Source organism: Thunnus thynnus, chromosome 10 (assembly GCF_963924715.1).
Source record: "Thunnus thynnus chromosome 10, fThuThy2.1, whole genome shotgun sequence".
In the NCBI taxonomy this organism is placed as follows: Eukaryota; Metazoa; Chordata; class Actinopteri; order Scombriformes; family Scombridae; genus Thunnus; species Thunnus thynnus.
This window is the reverse complement of record NC_089526.1, coordinates 24,966,233-24,987,103: the sequence shown is the minus strand read 5'-3', so window position 1 is coordinate 24,987,103 and position 20,871 is coordinate 24,966,233. Positions and strand designations below refer to the sequence as shown.

The 20,871-nt window shown below is 38.6% G+C and overlaps 1 protein-coding gene and 1 long non-coding RNA gene across 2 annotated transcripts; one reads left to right on the top strand and one right to left on the bottom strand.

Moving 5' to 3' along the window:
- Nucleotides 1-804: 804 nt before the first annotated feature.
- On the top strand, nt 805-5,256 carry LOC137191823 (uncharacterized). Its single transcript, XR_010930453.1, has 3 exons — nt 805-1,692; nt 4,012-4,423; nt 4,497-5,256. It is a non-coding gene; the product is annotated as an uncharacterized lncRNA (long non-coding RNA).
- Nucleotides 5,257-6,985: 1,729 nt separating this feature from the next.
- fxyd3 (FXYD domain containing ion transport regulator 3) lies at nt 6,986-20,765 on the bottom strand. Its single transcript, XM_067602244.1, has 8 exons — nt 20,611-20,765; nt 12,481-12,536; nt 11,603-11,635; nt 11,267-11,290; nt 10,874-10,948; nt 10,710-10,746; nt 10,455-10,498; nt 6,986-7,774 (listed from the first exon to the last, which is right to left on the bottom strand). The coding sequence occupies exons 2-8, from the start codon at nt 12,512-12,514 to the stop codon at nt 7,755-7,757; spliced, it is 267 nt and encodes an 88-aa protein (XP_067458345.1). The 5' UTR covers nt 12,515-12,536; nt 20,611-20,765; the 3' UTR covers nt 6,986-7,754.
- Nucleotides 20,766-20,871: the final 106 nt, after the last annotated feature.

The following is a 20,871-nucleotide window of genomic DNA, read 5'->3' as shown; positions in this document are numbered from 1 at the left end:
ATAATATACCAAATAATTTAAGTGTACAGTGTCTGTACACTGGCTGCCAGTTCAGTGATTTTAAGATCCTACTTATTACATTTCAAGCTCTTCATGGTACCAGATTACATCTCAGAGCTACTCTCCTCTTATCAGCCTGCACGCAGTTTGAGGTCCTCTGGCAGTGCCTAATGCAAGGCTGAGGACTAAAAGGAGAGTTTTTCTGTCAGCATCACTATTATAGAGCCAGAACAGAATCTCAGACTTGCAAATTCAGTATCTTCTTTAAAGTCGCTTTTGAAGACTCATTTTAGCGTAAGGCTTTCTTATATTGTATATTTATTTATTATATTTATTATATTATATATTATATATATTTATTAAATATAGTCATTTGTTTTAATGATATATATGTGTTAGTGTGTGTGTATGTATGTATGTATGTATGTATGTATGTATGTGTGTGTGTATGTATATATATATATATATATATATATATATATATATATATATATATATATATATATACACACACACACACACACACACACACACACACACACACACACACACACATATATATACATACATATATATATATATATATATACACATATTATATTATATTATATTATATTATATTATATTATTATTATTATTTGTTTACCCTTGTAGGCAAATAGTTTGAGATGAGGTGTCACAAAGGCTGAAAGTCATGCATGCTGTATGTAAATTTAATTTACTATTGGGTTGGGAAATGTTTTACGTCACTTGGCTTTTACAGGACTCTGGACATTGTCCACACTATGACTGCTCTGTTCCAAGATTATTCCCATTACACAGGCCCTGTGCATGGGAACATACTGTATATGGGAACATGCTGTATGTGCGTCATGAGATTTCTTGTAAGGATATACCCCTTGAGAATAAACTAATTTAAAGGAGGTTCATGAAACACAGCAACAGACACTGGAGGATATAAAAATAAATATTAAATAAAAGCTCTTCTTCATCCTCAACCTCCCATTCAACTCTTCCCACACATACAATTTCACCAAAAACACCTAATAACTGTGAAATCTACAGAAAAGAAAAAAGTAAATCCAAACACATTTATGAGTAAACATGAATACTAAATATTTTTGGCTTTTATTTTTTAACGCGAATACATTTAACTCCCGGTGCTATTCTGGCTGTTGAATGCTAGCTTGACTCTGCCTTCTCATTACCATAAGCAATAAATCAAGAGGGAGGGGCCATGGGAGGCGAGGTTGGGCCTCTCGGAACATTTACTCGGACTACCATTTACTGCATTATATAAATAAATAACAACACAATCCTATTTATGCGTGTGGTTTAGAGTGACTCTTACATTCAACATTCATTTACAATCAGTCATTTCATACTCTTTTCTGCACACATCATGTTTTGCATTTGCTGCCTCTCTCTTTTCTCTCTTTCATACAGGGCACGAGGATTCACTGCATGGTTTGATGAGTGTGAAGATGTGAATCATGTGCTATATGGCCTTCACAGTGACCAAAATCTCAAGCCAGTTGAACTCCTATGTGAGATTTTTAGGGCATCATGTTAGACAGCATTCTTCATCACCAATAGATCAACTCTTTGGGAAGAATGGGCTCCATCGCTCCAGAAGAGGTCAGAAACTTTCAATGGCAAGAAGCATCGAAGCTGTTCTGGAGATTCAAGGAGGTCCGGTACTCTTTTTCGTCTTTACCACCCATATGTTGTATACATAGATGCGATAAAACAGACACAGATATATAAGTGTCCACTAGATGGAGAGATAGCCTTTCTATAAAATGAAAATGGCTCTCAAGAAATGACTACACAAGAAATCTAACAGGAGACAGGTCTGTAAAGCTCAAATTAAAATCCCCTACACACCTTGCCTTATTCGACCTCCTCTTTCAGTACCGTCTGGGCGTGTACAGACATCTCCCTGCCTCTTAAACTGACGGACTGTGTGGCAAATAAACAAAACACCGCCAATTAAAACAGCTCAGTAAAACGGACTGGTATATTTTGTCGTGGTTGAATCTGAATGGTAAATACATTGTTCATTCTCTGCAAACACTGGAAAACTGTCAAAAGATGAATTTGTTTGGCCTCTGAATAGGTCTCTTACCCTGGCCTGTCTAAAGGCAATGGTTTATAACATGTTTATAATTTTGCCCCTCCTTTTATTTATCTCCTCTTATCTCAGCAACACTCGTCCTCAGAAAGGAGTGTTACGGCAGCATCTACACTACTTGCTGCATTAATCCACATACAGTCACACGGTTCAGTTGACGTTATGTCAAAGTCATACACCACCAGCAAGGTTGAATTAATTACAGTTGAATAAAGAAGAGGATTAGGACAGCACACCTAATAAACTGATTGAATTGCCACTCGGACGTTTCGGGCAAGATGCCCTTCCTCAGTGTGTATGATGGCAATCAACATAATCCATAACAGGTGGACATAGATATAGACATCCATTACTGATACAACAGGTACATCCCGGCAGAGGGAGCTACACGTATGAGTCATCATAATACACGGAATAAATTCAATTCAATTCAATTCAATTTAATTCAAATAAAAAACGACTTATGTCCAATGCATAAATAGAAATCAAATCTCATGCATGTGGCACATCATAGAAAATTATATACAGATTTTAAAAAAAATAAAAAAATCAGGCAAATAAACTAAACATATAAGATGAAATAAAATAAAATAAAATAAACAAGATCCCTCAATCATATAGCAGATTCTTTACCTAATTGAATTAATTACAGTCAAGCTAATGGAGTTTGGTAACATCGTGTAATCCCCACCATAACTGTGGCCAGGTATCAGCTTTTAACTGAAAACACCTGTGTGGAAAAGGTACCGTGTGGAGTTTTCTTGAAAACAACCAAATGTTATGTTTACATTGAGTGTTGCTCAAAAATATGTAGAAATAATTTCCTTCCTAATGAATAAATTGCAAAGCTCATTTTAAAAGCTCAAGGAGCAAACCATCGTAAAGCTTATTTCCATTGTGGTTTCTTGAAAGGACCACAATAAAAATAAGCTTTTAGCTTAAGAGAAAGACAGCAAAGAGAAAGAGAAATGACTGGAAGTGGGGTTGTTGCTGGCACCTTAGATCCTTAGGCCACCAGGGTGACCCAGACCTCCATATTTTGACCTTCTATGGTTTTCATATTGTATAATCAACACTCTGTTCAGGATTTCTTTTTCACAGAACATATAAAAAATCTAGTTGAAGCTGTCTGATGTTTCCTCACCTCTGGTTTTGTCACAAAGCAGCACACTGAGGAGTCATGAAGTCTGCAGAAACTAAACACATTGATATGCAAGATGGCAGTCAGTGACTCATGATTTGTAACTCTTACAAAGACTCTTAACAGGATGTCGTGACCAACATTTCAATAGCAATAACAAGTTTTTTCAACTCAACATGAACTGAATACTGATCAGTGATACCTTCATTCAATGAGCACATGGTGTGTGCAATAAAAAATATACTGTAATGTAAAACCATAAAATTCCTAAAGAAACGTGGATACATCAAAAGTTTTATTTCACATGAAGTTTCTCTGTGCCTCAAAAGGCTCATTTGTTACCTTTTCTGTCTATTTATTCGGAGCCAGGTTCATAAATCGTCTGATATCAGCTCATATCAGCATCAGTGTATATGTTGACTATGTCGAAGTAACAAGAAATTATTAGTACAGAAATGCCAAAGATATATTTGAGATTATTCAGAAATGGCGTTGCTGTAACACAGTTTGTCCACCAGAGAGCAAATCTTATTTTTCAACTGTAAAATGGTGGCTTACAAACACATTTAATTAAAGTATAAAATAATTGCTATAGGTCAATATATCATCATCAGATTTTTGGATCTTAATATCAGTACCAAAAAACCCAGTATCATTTGGGCTCCTTGATTTCATGTTATATATGGCTGTTTCAAGCATCTGATTCCACCCTTCCTCTTTTTGGCTTGACTGGCAGAATCTGGTTCTGGGTGAGGTGCTGGCTGCTCAGCTGGTTCATCCTGGTTGATGGTTAAACACTCCTGGATGGCAGTGATGGCGGGAAGTCCATCAGCAGGAGTAACATGATGAGGTGGAGGAGAACCACAGCAGAGTCTGGTTCTTTGTTGGGTTCTTGGTTCATAGTCTTGTCCTCCAGGACTGAAGGAGCTTCAGCTGGAGGCATCAGAGGAGGTGGGAGGAGCTGAGTGTCTCGGTCAGTCTGAGGCTGAAACAGCACACAGATCTCTCCCACTGTGACATCAGTGATCGTGTTCAGCACCTCTGCTGCAAAGCAGTTCAGCCTCTTCACCAGGACGTTGTCAGTGTAACTCTGTCTAACCTTCTCCTGGATAGACAGGACCACGACGTCTCTGATGGAGCGTGAGAAGGTGACCTGATGCAGAATGGTGTACAGACACCCGGTCCAGAACAACCTGAGTAACTCCAACATTTTTTTTACAGAGCTGCTGCGACGGCATGTCGAAGGACATGTTTGACGGAGGCAACCAGAAGCCCTGCAGGACTTTAGTAAACACCTCCATCACCACCTCCTGTGGACCGAGCAGTTTGGAGATGGGGACCTTGGCACATAATTAACCTGCCATACGCAGTCTGCTTTGTGCACTGTGTAGATGGAAACTCAGAAATGACAAAAACAATGCAGAGGGAGAGCAGGAATTTGGAGTCATTAGGGCCGCCCTAACAGGTTAGTCTGGCCATGCTGCTGTTTTGTCCACCTTGACTTAGGAGGTGAATGCTGAGAGACTTCCTGTAGTTTCACGTCTTATTTCAACAGGCTAAAGTAATGCATACAGTAAGTTGATAATGTCCTTTAAGTACCATAGGTAAATATTAAACATCCACTCTATTTAATAGTCCAGTTGATTCCATCTAAAAGCCCACAAGGACATATGTTTGCATTGACACTTCAAAGTGAAAAAAAAATGTATAAAACCAAACAGAAGGTGGCAGTGTTGGAAAGGCTAAAGCATATGTAGTGGATAACCTGTAATAGTGAAAAGCTGTCTGCCTCTCCCCCTCATTGTTTTTCCCTACTCTATCTGTAAAGCATCCAAACAGTCACATTATAGTGGAAGTCTGAAAGCTGGACTATATGAAATGGGTCCCTGAATGATGAGCTAAGAGAGTCTTTTAATTAACATGTATGAAAAGGCTGATCATGTTTTTTTTTTTTTTTTTTTACAGTCTACAGACTTAAAAAGACACACAAAACAATTTATAAAGTGTGACAGCATTTATCTTAGTTTATTTATGAGTCATTTTTGACATACAAATCATTTTGTGGTTTGCACTGTCTTCAAAGTCAGCACATCTCAAGTTCCTCAAGCCTTCATAATAACCCATTTATAATCAGTTTTTCCTTCACATGACAATGACTATATATTATTAGATAGATTAGATATTTTATGGATGTAACTGTAGTTGGAGCACTCATAGAAATAAAATTAGGCAAGAAAGTTCTGAAGCAATGTTGCCAAAGTAGCTATATCGTTATTACAGTGGTGGCCTCAACTGCAATCTCACCTCTCAGTTCTTCTTTCTGACCATTCAGCAATATTTAGTGGCCTTCAGTTTCAGTTTATCCTGACCGAAGCTACCAAATGGTGATTCAATTCAACCTTACTGACTAACACAGGGTTTGCTAGTTCACTCAGACCCGAACTACAACAACCTGTAAACATCAATAGAGGTGACTGTGTTAATCCTCAAATGTGAATATGGGAGGCGACTAACTGCTTCATCAGTGTTTTTTGTATTTCTCTCTCAACGTTTGCTAAAGCTAAAAACAAACAACTTGTTCATCTTCAATGTAAAATTCAGTCAGTCAAGACTTTACAGAAGCAACACTTTTCGAATGAACAAGCAGCCCAGGATATCTAAGGATATAAGCTTAATTTCTTGAAAACACTTAAAGCAGTGAGTAGTGAACAGCACTCAAAGACCTGCAGTCATGGACAATAGTGTACTTGTGACCCACTCTACTTCTGTTTAACTGTACTCCCTTTTTTAAGGTCATTTTATGTTTATGTACCTGTTTGTGCTGCCTGTTGATTGTTTGTTATAAAAACTTGTTCCCCTTGATCAATAAAAAATCTTGAGAATATGGACATAAACCTTTTTAAGTGAAGGTTGACACAGCCTGTTTTAGGCCTATCTTTGTCTTTTTTTCCTTAAAAGTAAAGTACAATTTTGAGGTACTTGTACTTTATGTGAGAAGCCTTTATCAGTATTGATCACAATTCAGATGTAGTGTTTTGTTTTGTGGACTTCAGTCTATTTTTCTGCAATTCTACCAACAGTTAACATAATAATGTAAATGATAAAGATGCTAATGACATTATAACACAGTACTCACCTCTTCCTTGTTGTCTCTTAAGCAAGGCAAAAGGCTAATGCAAGCCTACTACCTGCCTAATCCATCCAGAGCTGAATCCTGCATTATTTATATCCATCTTTACTAACTCTTTTTCTGTGGGCATATTGCCGCAGATCAGTGGATGAAACGACCGGCAGGAATTTGTAGTAACTGTGCACATGTGTGTCCTCCATTGCGTTCAGAAGACCCACTCATTAATGAAATACTACTCCACAGTGCTACAGGAGGACAAAAACTCTACACAGTACCTTTAACTGTGTTAACAGGGCCACAATTTCTGATTTTCTTAACATCAATATCTTTCTGTTTTTGTCTCATTTTGTTTTTGCAAATCCAATTTACAGCATACTGTGGTGGTGTTCAGATGTCGATAACTGCAGAGGGATGAACAAGTACTATCCCTCTTATACTGCAGTGACTGGATAGTAGTCTGGAATATTGAATACAGCTTTGAATTGAATACTACTATTAGTACTGCACTCATTCATTAGGGACACATACACACATGCACATTACACACACACACACACACACACAGTTTTAAAGAAAGGTCCATTGTTCATAGTTGTTTTAATAGTTCTTTTATAGAAACATGACAGACTCGTTCTGTATCTCTGACCTGTGCAATCCACTACATTCCTCCATAAAGCTAAACATGAGAATTAAAAGATTATCATGAATTATCAACACCACTCTAAATATATGACTATTTGTATTTGATGTATCTGACATGAAAGCAGGGACAGTGGATTAGGTTGGTCACAATAAAAGCAACTAATATCTACATCCATGTTTATCTTACACATACAATACAGACAACAGAAGTAGTGTGAGACATTGACACCACCTACAATATGTGGACACTTAAGGAATTTTTTTGGTAATAGGTTTGTGTTACAGTTGTTTGAAGTCGCCTTCAGTTCAATCAAAATCTAGGAACACAAATACAATTCAACAATGAATGACAAAACATTTCATTTCTGTTACAGTGGGATTTCTCAAAAGTTGAAGAACTGTTTCAACTTCTAAACAACAAAAAGGTTCAATTGATTGAAATGAAAGTGACAAAAATTGTGTGTACAAGTGTGTGTATGTCCGAGTGTGTGTGTGTAGAGGAGCAGGCCGCAGATCAGTAGCTCAATCATCAGGCAGAAAACATCACAACTCACAACAGGTACACAGCAAACTACTTCCTGTTGCTTTCTGTAACGATAAAACAAAAGCCTCTCGTTGGGTGTTACAAATCGACGTGCGGCTGCCCTCTTCTGCCCCTGTGATCTGTCGGTTGCAGGTTTGGGAAGTCATTGTGTTCTGGGTGACGTCTAACAATCACAAGAGCGACCTGCGGACAAACACACAGACAGTGAGCTTCTAAATTCAAATGGTTAATTTGAATTTGTGATGAGTAACATGATACCATACAAAAAGCATCATGTGACAGTCCTGAAACTGGAGATGAGTGAAGCCTCTATTGAAGTATTTATTACATTTTTTATACTGGTCTTTCATTTAGATATTATAACCTGGAATTCACAGTCATCAAACTCCTATAACCCTGAGAAATGAGGTTAATACTGTGTGTTAGAATCTCTGCATGCAAGGTTTTCCTTATGCGAGTGAGATGGAGAAGAAACACACTGCCACTCATGCTCAGATAATGAGCAGTGGAAAGACAGAGTGAGTGAGTGCAGTAAATCCCTGTAGGCCCCTGCTGAGTTGGTTATATACTGTAAACACACACACACACACACACACACACACACACACACACACACACACACACACACACACACTGTGTTTTTCCATATGGGCCACTAATGTATTTTTATCTACACCAGGGCTGCTAAAATCTAACTAGCTTGTAGCTTGCTTTTCCAGCAGCATCTGACATCATCTGTGTCATCAGGGGTTTCCTCAGCTTGAGACTTTCATAACAGAAAGTTTGTGTTATAATCTGAGGGTGAAAGAAATGGGTGTCTGAGCTCATCCATGTTAGCTGTTTTACTGTAGTACATACAGTAGCTATAGGTCCTCCATCATGAATCTACAAGTTCCTGGAGCAGAAACAACACAGCCCTCTAGTGGTTGACTTTTCTGCGTTTTTAATCACTTGAACCTCAAAAATCTGAAAAAAAACGGTCTTCCCCATGATACAAGACAAGCACTTTACGGTAGATCATATCACACATATATTCAGTCTGCTTGTTTCAGTATGTCATTGCAGCTGTATCATGCTTATTTTGTGTGTAAATATGATCAAGCGGCTGCGTCACTGTATAAAACAGGAGTATGGTTGCCTCACACCGCCCTTCTTCTCCCTCCATCTTTCTCTGTATGCCAGACACCCTGAGTGCCACCACCTGTTGAACAGCGCGGTCCATGGCATTTCAGCCCAGCACTGTGTGTGCTGTCCATACTGTGTTAGTGTGTGTGTGACATGAGGCTGTTTACAGTGAAACAGATGGACAGAGTAAATATAACTTTAGACCTTGGCAGAAGGTCAAGTGTGTGATGAAATCTTGAATGTTTCAGAGGGAAAGAAGCTACATATGTCGACATACATATATGTACAACAGTTTGATGCAGAAGAAACTAAAGTCTCTGGTCAAGTCTCCGTTATCTTACTAGAAAGCATTTCTTCTGGGCCCGGGAAGCAGAGACTGTAATCAGTTTTAATGCTCATTAGTCCACACTTAATTATTTATTGATAAAACTGATTTTATTTCCAGATCATTTTGTAATAATATCTCAGAGCTAACATCACTGTAACCAAATGAGATTGCAGGGAATTACTGTCTTATTACACAAAGGGTTGGATGTCTGTATAAAGCGTGAATATTCACTGTGAATGCTAAGCATTCTGTATGTTACATTCGAGTGTACACTCTGCTTCCTGTGCCCAGAATAAAAGCTTTCTAGTAAGACAATGGAGACTTGACCAGAGGGTTTCATTTCTTATATATCAAGTACATATGTAGTTTTTTTTTTGTTTGGAAAGCAAAGAAATTACAGTAAAAGTGGGAATACCAGTATATATATTTTTAGAATATCTAGTGTGTGTTAATCTGAAAGGTAAATATTCTCTGCACTGGTTTTAGTTGTTGTCCTTGCTGCTCTTGACATGTGTCTGTGGTTATAGGAGATCATCTTTTCCATTGACATTTACAGTAAACCACATCTACAAACACAGTTTCCTTTGTGGGTTAATAAGCACTTTAGTAGGACTTAGTTACAGTAAACTGCAGTGAAACTGATGAGTAATTTATATTCATTTAGCTGTTCTGGTCATCAACACAGTCTTGGCTGTTGAGGGTGGATTTAAAGGCCCCATTAAATGAAAAATACTTTTCCCCTGTTTTAATTCTGTGTCACTGTGTTAATTGTTCATTTACCTTTTGTTATATGCCAAATATATGTCAAAAAATCAGTGTCAAGTGTTTGTTTTTATATCAAAATCCCTGTCTTTTCTCTTCCTGTATGATGACTCATCTTGAACTCAGGGGCATTTACAAAAATGAATCCACTAAAATATGACTTTGGGCAAGTAGCTTGCCACACCGGTCATATATAACCTCACGTCATCGTTTGTGGGTCGTTGCAGCTAACAGAACGATGAGGAGAGAGATAGGAAGAGATGCATGTTTGGATATCAGTGGGCAAAATCTTTGTTTTCATTTATAGAACTATGTGGCTGACGTCTAATAAATTCATCTCTCCTTCGTCCTCCTCCTGATCTAACAGCAGGTGAGGGAGATGTGCATGGAGCAAACAGTCCTCTGTAGCTCTGTTTCTCTCTGCAGCTCTGTATCACGCTAAACTCAAAGCTTTTAGGGGTCCAATCAAATGTAAAGGATTTGATTGAAATCCCTCTTGTAACTACACCGCTCAAATATTCCATTTCAATGGACAATACGTCACAGTACAGAAGCTAAAGATGCTCTAATTTCCGTTTCTCACACCCATGACAGTTAATAGGGGTTATGCTATAAATAGATGTTTGCTGGTAGGTGAATATACACTACCTTGGTCATTGAGCATCTGCTGAGCATTGCTTCCTGTCCTCCTTCTGCAAAGAGAAGAGAAGAGAGTAGAGAGTAAGAGAAGAGAAAGCAGTAGACTTCTATGATTTCTATCTACAGTGACTTTGTTAACTAAAGCTTTGCCATCTTTGGAACTTGGTAAGCTTGTAATAAGTTCAACTTTTACAATATAATATTAAAAAATGTTTCTCTGCAACTACACAAAAGTGTTACATGTTTAACTGTATGGAGGATCACCTCTTGTCCTGGTTGAACTTGCACCTGCAGTGGCCACCTGGAGCAAGAGAAAAGAAGCATGGACTCTCTTTATGACATCTGAATGCATTTGAACATTGTTGGAGACTGTTTATGACAGGATTATGGATGTGTTGATATAGGTGTGTGCGTAATTTGCATCTTACTGAACAGGATGGTGATGCCAATGAGACAGAGGACAGCAGCTAGAATCAGGCCTCCAACACGCAGTCTGTGGTAGTCTGCACAAACAGATCATGGTTTCCATTAGAGAATTAACAAAAAAACAAGTTAAATATAAAAAAGTCAAGTCAATGTCACCACAGTCAAGAAACATATGAGCAAATTACCCAGTAATACATGATAAAAAACAAGATAAGAAGCAGTAAACAATTATCACACAATACAGATATCTACATGTAAAAGATGATGTGTATATTTTATTCTTGTAAACTTAACAACCATGAAATGTCAAGTACTGTCGATGACACAGATTATCTTCCTACTTCCCTTAATTTATAAATAATAATGATAATAATTAGGTAAAAACAATGAATTACCAAAGGTAAATGGGTCATCTTCAGCTGCAGGAACAGAAATGAAATAGGTCAGTTAAAAGCTGGTATGAACCGCAGATAAATGCAGAGTAACATCTACATATCAAACAATGACATAATAAAGTCAACAGTACAAAGTGAGAGAAGCACACACAATGGCCTAGTTTGATTTTCTCACTAATGATTGACATGCCTGACCATCAGGTCACTACGTTTCAACTTAAAACAAACATTACTCTCAATTATATGATAAAAAATTTTCAATGAAATCTAATCAAAACCTTAAAACTCAAACTGATTGATTGAAAGGAATTTGTGAACTGTAAGAAGTGTCCTTACAGTTCTGCCCTTCTGCAAATACCAGGGAGACAACTGCAGAAAGAGAGACAAACATTACACACATACACACACACACACGCAGTGAAACATAGCTTGATGTGTCTCATTTAGTAATTTAGGCTTCATGAAGGTTGGATAGAAAATGAAAGTATAGAGAATGTACAAATAGTATAGATTCACACGGTCTAAACACTGTCAAAATAAAAAAATAATAATTTTAATTAACATTAACTTCATATTGTAGTAGCTTCTGATACTTATATCTTACTGGTACTTTTGAGAAAAGACAGGTGCCATGTCTGATATGAAGAACGGTCATATAAAACTGTGAGTGTCAGTGAATAAAGTACCTCTTAAAAACCTCTTCAATCTTTGCTGTGTTTATTGGAAAACCAGATCTGTTTAAAAGTGTTACATAAACCTCTGTCTGTTTCATCTTACTTCCTCCTCATCCCCTTGTCTTTTTTCTTTTACAAGACCTGAAGCTAGCCCTCACCTTTTCAACACTGTTACTGTAGAGACACTTCACCTAAAGGGGAATTTACTTTCCTAACAACAGTATATCACTATGGGACACATAATCACATCAGACAGTTTAGAGTTTAGAGAGCAGGGACAACCACTCATCCACCCTTCTGCCTTTTCTCTCCTGTCTGAGATGTTATTTAGTGTCACAAAAATGTAAATGGTTGAGCAATATGCTGATGGAAGACAAGACTTCAAGCAGAATTTCCTCAGTAAGTGGGAAGTGGAGCTGATAGGTCATGAGAACTTAATCACGAAACATAACGACAGTGTTCGAGTGATGACAAACTGAATGACTAAATAGAAACTTGTGACAAAATTTAATGAAATTAGATTCAGTGGGTTTTACTCACGTGTCATCAACACCAAAGCACAGATCTTTGACATCTTCAAGCTTGAGGCTGTTTACCTGAGGAGATAACAGACAGTGATATCAACTACAAAATCATCAAGAGTTAAGACGGTAATTAGACTGATGTGCACTAATTATTTTTCACTGCATACTTAGTTGCCATAGCCACATTAAATAATTAAGATAAAACCTGTATAACCTAAATATCTGCAGCTTTATGTTTGACTTATGCATGCATGCAGAATGAAAACATTAACTAACTGTGCTGCGTTGACTGGCCATTTGAAGAAGGCTCTAGTTGTGTTAACATGGAGTAAATGACATTATCTCCAGTCCCAATGGTACAAATAATCAAATTTTAAATCTGTGTGTATGTGAGCGCATTTTAGAAAGAAATTATGGTTCTCCAAACTGGCTCGTACAGGCTGACAGAGTCAACAGAGACCTGAAGCAACATTTAGCCTTTCTGTGTTTTCTGAGGGGCACTAAAAAGACTTCAGCACACAAAGACGTACTCATCACTCCTACTGAGCACGCATCCGTTCTCTCTGAAGCACACAGACAAAGAGAGAAATCTGATTGAACTAAGATGGGAACAAAGTGGTCTCTCTCGCTCTCATTCGAACTCAGATGCACAGAAACTCGATCTGATCTTGATGGGTACAAAGTGCTGAGTAATGCATTACACTGCTGCCATGTAAAAGCCTTGTAACGTCTACCGCAGGCCAATTACATTAAAAATAATTTATGTACATCCCCATATACATGTAGTCACCTGCTGCGACCGTCAAGATTTATTTATTTTTATTTGCTTTGACTTGCTAACAAAAAAAATCCATGAAAATATTATTAACATGGGCTCTCCCTTCCAGAGCTATTCTTGTCTGTAATGTCATTTTAATCTTATTTCTAGAGTACATTAGTGTATCGATGGTGAGCTTTGTGTTTCTTTTTGATGTGCTTTACCTTGTTGGAGATATTTTTATTTTCCAATTCCTGCTAATTATTAAGAACTGAAAAAGCTCTCTTATCTTAAAGAGTTCTCTCCTGACACTGAGAGCAGATTTACAATAATCACACTCATATCCTTAATGAACAAGTACATTTCCAGACAACCACAATTACATCCCACGCTTTGTCCGAGCTGCTCTGTGTCTAAAGTGTATTAACTGCCATGTTGAAGCAGCAGCAGCAGCAGAGGCAACATGCGCACTATGAGGAGACACACCTTCTATAACACAGCAGTGATTTTCCACTTACTTACACCGCTCAGAGCGCTCCACAGTGAAGAGCAAACACACCCAAGACCGTTTCAAACTGGCTTTTACGCACAGTCACATGTGAGCAAAAACACAACACATGCAGGCATGAAAATGCCCCATTTTGGATGACATCACATTCAAGTTGGGTTGACTGACTGTTTATCTGAGAGGTGATCTGAACATACCCTGCCCTGGACTCCTGCAGTATGGGAGTATCTAGGCAAATTAGTTTGCCTATTACAATTCTTCCTGAAGCTACAGCTTAGCCTGTGCTGTAGTATGATGTGTCAGCTCTCTCTGTTTTCTCAAACCTGCACTTTATGGCAACTTTTGGGAAACTGAAAACATTTTCTCCTCTTTCATCTCAACTTTTCTCCTGTTTGAGAAGAAGGGCAATAGTAATCGAAGGCTACATAAGTGAAAATATTGCTGTAGATTAAGCTGTAAAAATGTAACAATCTAATGCTGTAATGATGAAAGACAGACTTTAAAGATGGTACAGTAAAGATTCAGCTTCTAGAGTTAAGTACCAGCTAACATTTTGTGTGTGAAAGGAATCTGATGGTGACCTTTGAGACTCAGGGATCACAATAAAGGAGGATGTAAGAAAATGTGTCTGCCTCCTCTGCTGCTGGTATTTGGAGTTTGGCAGAAAGAGAGAAAGAGAAGAGCAGGACGAGTGCTTCTCTCTCAGTGCCTCTCCACAGCAACCCAAGGCGAGGAAGGGGGAATGTAGAGGATGGGAAACAGGCCAACAACCACTAGAGGAGCATTTACCTCAGGAGAGAGGCACACAAAGAGTAGAGAGGATAGAGGAGAGGAAGAGGACAGAAACAGGAGCGAGGACAGGGACAGAGAAAAGAAGACAAAGAGGGCAAACTAGAAAGGTGAGTGGAGGAGAGACAGAGAAGAGAGAGAAGAGTGAAGGGGGTGAGGAACAGAGAGCAGGAGAGTATAAGAGAGGTGGCGCCCCTCTGCTTTTATTTGAAGATCAGTTTCTAAAGCAAATATTAGTGTAAGGCGGAGTCAGGAGGTGAGTGCTGGAGGTGTGTATTCAAATCATTGTAAAAAGGACAAAGGCAAAGCACTGGTGGATAAGTACAGTTAAGTGTAAAGCTGAGTGGCCATAAAACATATATATATCAACATATATTCCTCAGTACAGAAGAGAAAAGGAGCACTTTCACTCAGAAGCTCCACAACACAATAGTGCTGAAAAAAAAAAATTGTAGAAATGAATCAACATACATATGCTAACTCGAGCTTCTTTTATATATTAGGATTCAATTTAATATATTTTGGTTTTGGAATATGGCATGGACAAAACTAGGACAGATTAATCATTTAACCAATAAAATACGATCTATAATCAAAAGAATGATAAATTGTAACCCTACAACACAATATTCAGTTCAGATCTGATTTTATTTGACCTCTATGTAGTTACAAGTTCAAGCTTTATATAGCTTTTACAAAGAAAACAAGAATCATCTTCAGTTGCACCACAAAGTTTGAGAGAACCGACACCAAAGGCTCTGTTATAAATATAAAAAAAGAACCTCTGAAGAGCCATATTTTGTTAAGGGTATTTTCTTGTCCCCTGGATACAAACTCCCTGTAGAGACACTTCTCCAGCTCCGCCTGGTCCAGGGATAAAGACTTTTCTGTTCTGGCTCTGTCACGCTACTCGGCCTGTCTCCGACTGTCCCTTGTTTTTTTTTGTTGTTTTGTTTTGTTTTTTGTTTCAGACTGTTTTTCCATATTCCTTGTCTCTTGCTCTTGTCTCTACACTCTCTGCTTTATTCCTTCATTTAGCGTCTTCTTTCTTTCTATATCTGATACTCCTTTCTACTTATCTGAAAAGCTTGAAGAATCGCCTGTTTGTTTGAACCCGCTGTTTCACGCTGCTCTTCTGCTTTTGTCAGGCTTGTCTCCTCTCCAGTTCTCTCCAGCCTATCCTGCCATTACTTCCCTTTTCTACCACACGTCTACATGTCCTTGCTCCTTCACCCTTCCCTTCTCCTCTCCTTTTGTTAAGTCTTTTCCACTCATTTATCCCTTCCTTTGTACACTCCATGAAGCACAGTTCTAGGCTCTCTGCCCATCTCACGCTCATACACCATCATCTCCACTCTTCCACTCCTATACTCCACTAGTGAGGTTACAATCGCAGCTCTTAAATATACTTAAAGGATGGGTCCGTTTTTTTGTTGTTGAGGTTTTTATATTATTCTATAGCTTCCCTGTAGTGTAACATATGTATTCAAATCTGAAAATTCAAGTTTTGGTCAAAGTAGGTATGTTTTAGCATCAAAATGCTATTTTCCCATGTGCTTCTAAAAACATTTTCTCATGTGACTTGACGTAGGTTTCTGTTCAAACAGAAACACCCACTCAGCCGTTAGTCCTCTCGGGTGTCTGCTCTGCTGCTGGAGCAGCAGTGAACAGCAGTAGAAAAGCCTGGAGGAGAACGCAGATGGACTCGTCCTTTAATGACCCACCAACAACTACTATTACAAACAAACACATTGTCCAGTTTCCTGTGTGACTCAAATAAACCGGTTTCTTGTGTGCATGTAAACATACTGAAACTTTGGGCAAAAAACCCACCACACCACCCTCATTGCTTGGCTAGCTATCACCAGAGGTGTGTGAGAAAATATGTGGAAAGCTTGTGGAGTACCCAAAGCAGAAAAGGTTTTTTTTATTTTCATTTATACATGAATTTATACATACATTTTCTTCATGTTGGTTGCACTGGAGGTCATAAAGTCACCAAATATATTAGAATTGGTTCACTGGTGTCGATGAATTTCATCAGCAAATGTTAAGATACTCTAAAAAAAAGTCTCTGGCCCAAAGTGGCCAACCAATATCACAATTCTTCCACTAGCAGAGAAAAAATCACTGTAGATGGTGACAATGTAAGTGGACAAAAAATGTTGCAATTGATCTGCAATCCTGAATGTGAAACTGCTTCTCTCAGTCACTTCAACCAACAAACACACACATACACACACACAGGGTCACACAAAGAGTCCAGACATACCGAGAAAGAGTACCAGTTGGCTTTAAATGTGAGACAAGTATTTACTCCTGTGTGTCTAAGTTAGGTGACAACACACACTGACATATCTACACACACATACACACACAAACCCACACACTCAGTACCTTTGAACCACTGACATTTGTCATTTTAACTTGTTGCAGTAGGAAGTAAAGCATCCTACTACAACAACATCTGACTGTCACATCTATCTGTCTATTCTTTAAATCCTGTTTAGTGTCATATGAATCTGTAATATGAGGTATACATGTATATCAACAGCATGCACTATTCATCAAGTACTGTGCATCAATACATACATGTATATGTACATATTGTACATCATAATGCTACTTTATCCCCCAAAACCTCCCAATAACTAGATTTTAGCTTTCTCTGTTTTGTGTGCATATGACAGTGTGCATTATGGGACGTGGTGTGCACAACATGTATCTGTGACTTGCCCTGTTTCTATTTTTCCAACACACCCCACAGCCACCCACTTGAAAGCTGGACACCGGTGTGTGTATGTGTGTGTGTGTGTGTGTGTGTGTGTGTGTGTGTTCCTGTACTGCACTACAAAGACAGCTGCCTATTCTCAGTGGCATGTTTTATTCTTAAATTAGCAGCCCTGGATTCCAGCGTTCAGCACATCCTTTATGAGACACACATGCGTGCACACAGGAAAGTCTGATGAAGAATGTGCTTTTACCTCAGCTGAGTCTGAGACACAGTTGAACTTATAACTTGTTCCTCCCTTCATTTCACCAGTCCACTCAGAAATGTGTCATATTACGACAAATGTGCGTGATGTTTCCGTATAATTGCGTGCCTGGAAATGTGATTGATGAAACACATGACCTCAGATGTACTCCTGAATTATTAAAAAAGCCGACTTCTTTGCCTCTGTGGCTGCCAAATGGCTGGGTGATAACAGCTAACAGCTTCTGACAAAAGAGTTTCAACTGATGCAGCTAAAGTGTTGAATTCATTAACTGTAAAAGTAAAAATAAGGAAGAGAGGCAGGAAGGAGGAAGCATGAGGCGGGGGGTGGGGGGGCAGCTCGGTGATGAAGAAAAGGAAAGAAAGCACAAACAAGATATCAAGTTAGGAAATAAGAGTGAAAAAGAGAAACAGAAGGAAGAAGTCAAGCCTGAGGGAAAGAAAGAATAAGGTAGGAGGAGGAGGGAGTGTATGGTTGGGAAAGAGAGGGAATGAGGAGGGACACAAAAAGACAGACGGAGAGTAAGAGGGAGTGGAGCATACTGGAGCCATGAGTCACACATGGTAACCACAAGGCTAGCAATAAGCAGCTAGCAACAGCCTTCATGTTCTTCACTCCGCAGTCACACAATATTCAGCAGAGTGAATGATGAAGTAGATTTATCTCACCTTTCTTCAATAAATCTCTACTAATGTCGCACTAATGGACAAGTAATAGCTCTAACACAATTTGTAAAAGACATGTTTAGTATTATTACAGTTATAATATTGACATGAGCCGGTTAACGAATTACAAATGACCAGCTGTGTCTCCGCTGAGCTTCGTGGTCACACAGGGAATGCACTGAAGGTGAAGGTCACAGTCACAATATCGATGTCTACTTGTTGAGGTTTCTAAATTTGTGCTTGTGAGCCACCAAAGTGGTGCGAGGAAAGGTGAGGAGAAAGTGTGTCTCACCTCTTTCTCTCTGTCCCTTTCTCCTCTCAACGTCTCTCCACTGTTTCTCCTCACTCACTCTTGTTTTCTTTTTTTTTTTTTTCCAGATCTGTGGTCATGTGAGGAGAGGTGAGAACAGAGAGCTAAGTCTGTCTCACCTGAGAAAGGAAAGATAACTCTGTCTGTCGCCACTGTCGTTCACCCTCTCTCCATCTCTGTCTCTCACCCTGTAATTTCTGTCTGCCTCTTTTTTCTCTCTCTGAAAAATGGTGGTCACATGAGTGGAGTTAAGACGGATTTAAATCAGTCAAAGGCAAAATAGATAGTTCACATCTAGACAGTTGTGGGTTGGATGTGTGACTGTATTGTTCTTTCTCTGTGCGAAGTCAGTCAGTGATGCTCTGCAGATGCAGAATAGATAGCATCTCCTTACCGCTACAACATGTGGCCTTGAACCCTACAGGGCTATTTTGTCATTTAAAAATAACTAAAATGAAAATATATCTCGCCCAGAAGTCAGCTCACAATGCAGGGAAACACGTCAGTCATTGCTGAAACAAATTCCCAGTATGTTCAAGCAATACAATATCCAGAAATACATTTGGCTATTTGAGGATCAATTCTGACCTCTTGATGTAACTCAAAACTGAAGTCAAATCTGGTCGTCACCAAGAAAACATGCTTTTATTTGTGTGTTTAGGGCAGAAATGTTAGAAATCCATATTTGTGCCAACAAACTTATATCAAGCATCTGCTCAGGTTCCTGTATTTATACATTATTAACAGATTGATAATGTTAATAAAACCAGCAGCTGTGTTAACAGTTCAAGTATTTATATCCTTTTCTAATCAGTCAGTTGCTGAAGGCATTTTGCCAAACGTTAATGTGCTTGAATAAATATCATAGAACTCATGTAGAAATCTCCCTTTCATTAGTGCTGAGACAATTAAATTGATTCATGATTGATATAACAATGTGATAAATTTTGATTAATTGTTTAAGTACAACAACTTGCAAACTCTTGCAGGTTGCAACTCCTCAAATCTGAATTATTTCTTTCCAGTTATTATAAATTCAATATCTTTCAGTGGTTTGATTGTTGAAATCAGAAGATTGAAAACATTTTATTATGTAGATTATCAACTCATTAATCCAACAAATAATGAATATCCCACAGTCCTCACTTCCATACAGTTCTCTATTATACGGCAGAATTTGACAGCTCCTGTATCTGTCCTTGTCTGAATGTGTCCTTGGGCCACATAGTAGCAAACTGTTATCACCACTGCCCTTATCAGCTGGCCTTTTCTCTCTCTCTCTCTCTCTCTCTCTCTCTCTCTCTCTCTCTCTCCCTCTCCCTCTCTCTCTCTCTCTCTCTCTCACACACACACACATACACACATACACACACACCAGCAAGCAGCATGTCATCATTAAAGCCTCGCAGCAGGAGATATTCACTGGTTGAAATGAACTGAGTGAGATAAAGTTAACTGGTGAGTTTGGATGTTTCTGCCCGTGACGTGTCGCCTCGGTTATCTAATTAAAAAGTATTTAAGAAGCGTGATATCAAACGCATGTATAACGGCAACGTCATCCGGATTTATTGAGTCAGTTTTCCTCTTATCTGGATCAAATGTACAAACAGACACAGTGAAACCTTTTTGTCAGTCAGTGTACTTTAAGGTTTAAGTCTATTGTGTACTTTTTAAAATTCAGTCGACATGAACAGCGTGACTAAAGCGCGTGGCCCGTAGGCGCGTGCTGGCCGGTTGGTAAAGAAATGTTAGCAAACAACATTATAAGCTTTCATGTCTTAAATTGTACCTTTAAAAAAAATCAATAATATATTTCTCTCTCGAAAATTAACGTTATAGGCTTAATTTGAGCCTTTTTGAGTTTCCAAGCAACTGAATGAACCAGATAATAAATAATGAATAAAAGATTTAACAGTTTTCCTTCGCAAGCATAAGGCACGAGCTCGTTTTATCTTTAAAAGATCTTAACGTCAGCTAAACTGTACTTAATACCTAAAAAGATGCGCACGAGCATATAATGAAAACTTAAACCTCATAACAAAATTTCTAAACTGAAGAAAAACACTTGTTGAGGAAACAGTCTTCTGTGAAATATAAGTCATCTCTTTGTCCAACACTTACCTCTCACACGTTATGTTCAGCAGTGGCAAAAATGAGGAACTTTCTCCCAGGCAGCCAACACCCTTTACTGCTGAGACTCGCAACAGGTTGGCTTGGTTTAAGGAAAAGGGGGCTGAGTTTAAAATGCTGGACTTTAGTCGGTAAGTCCTGACCCGGGATCGGTTTCTGCTCTCTATCTGTCAGCTGAAGAGCTGATGAATGGAGCCGAGCGGGGCGTGGAGGCTGATCCAGGACCAGGACTGAGAGCCGGGAGGAGGAGGA

Coding starts and splice junctions, on each gene's coding strand:
- fxyd3 (XM_067602244.1), bottom strand. CDS start 12,514: ATGTCAAAGATCTGTGCTTTGGTGTTGATGACAC. Junction 11,636..12,480: donor TGCTTTGGTGTTGATGACAC/GTGAGTAAAACC, acceptor CTCTTTCTGCAG/TTGTCTCCCTGGTATTTGCA. Junction 10,949..11,266: donor AGATGACCCATTTACCTTTG/GTAATTCATTGT, acceptor CTGTTTGTGCAG/ACTACCACAGACTGCGTGTT.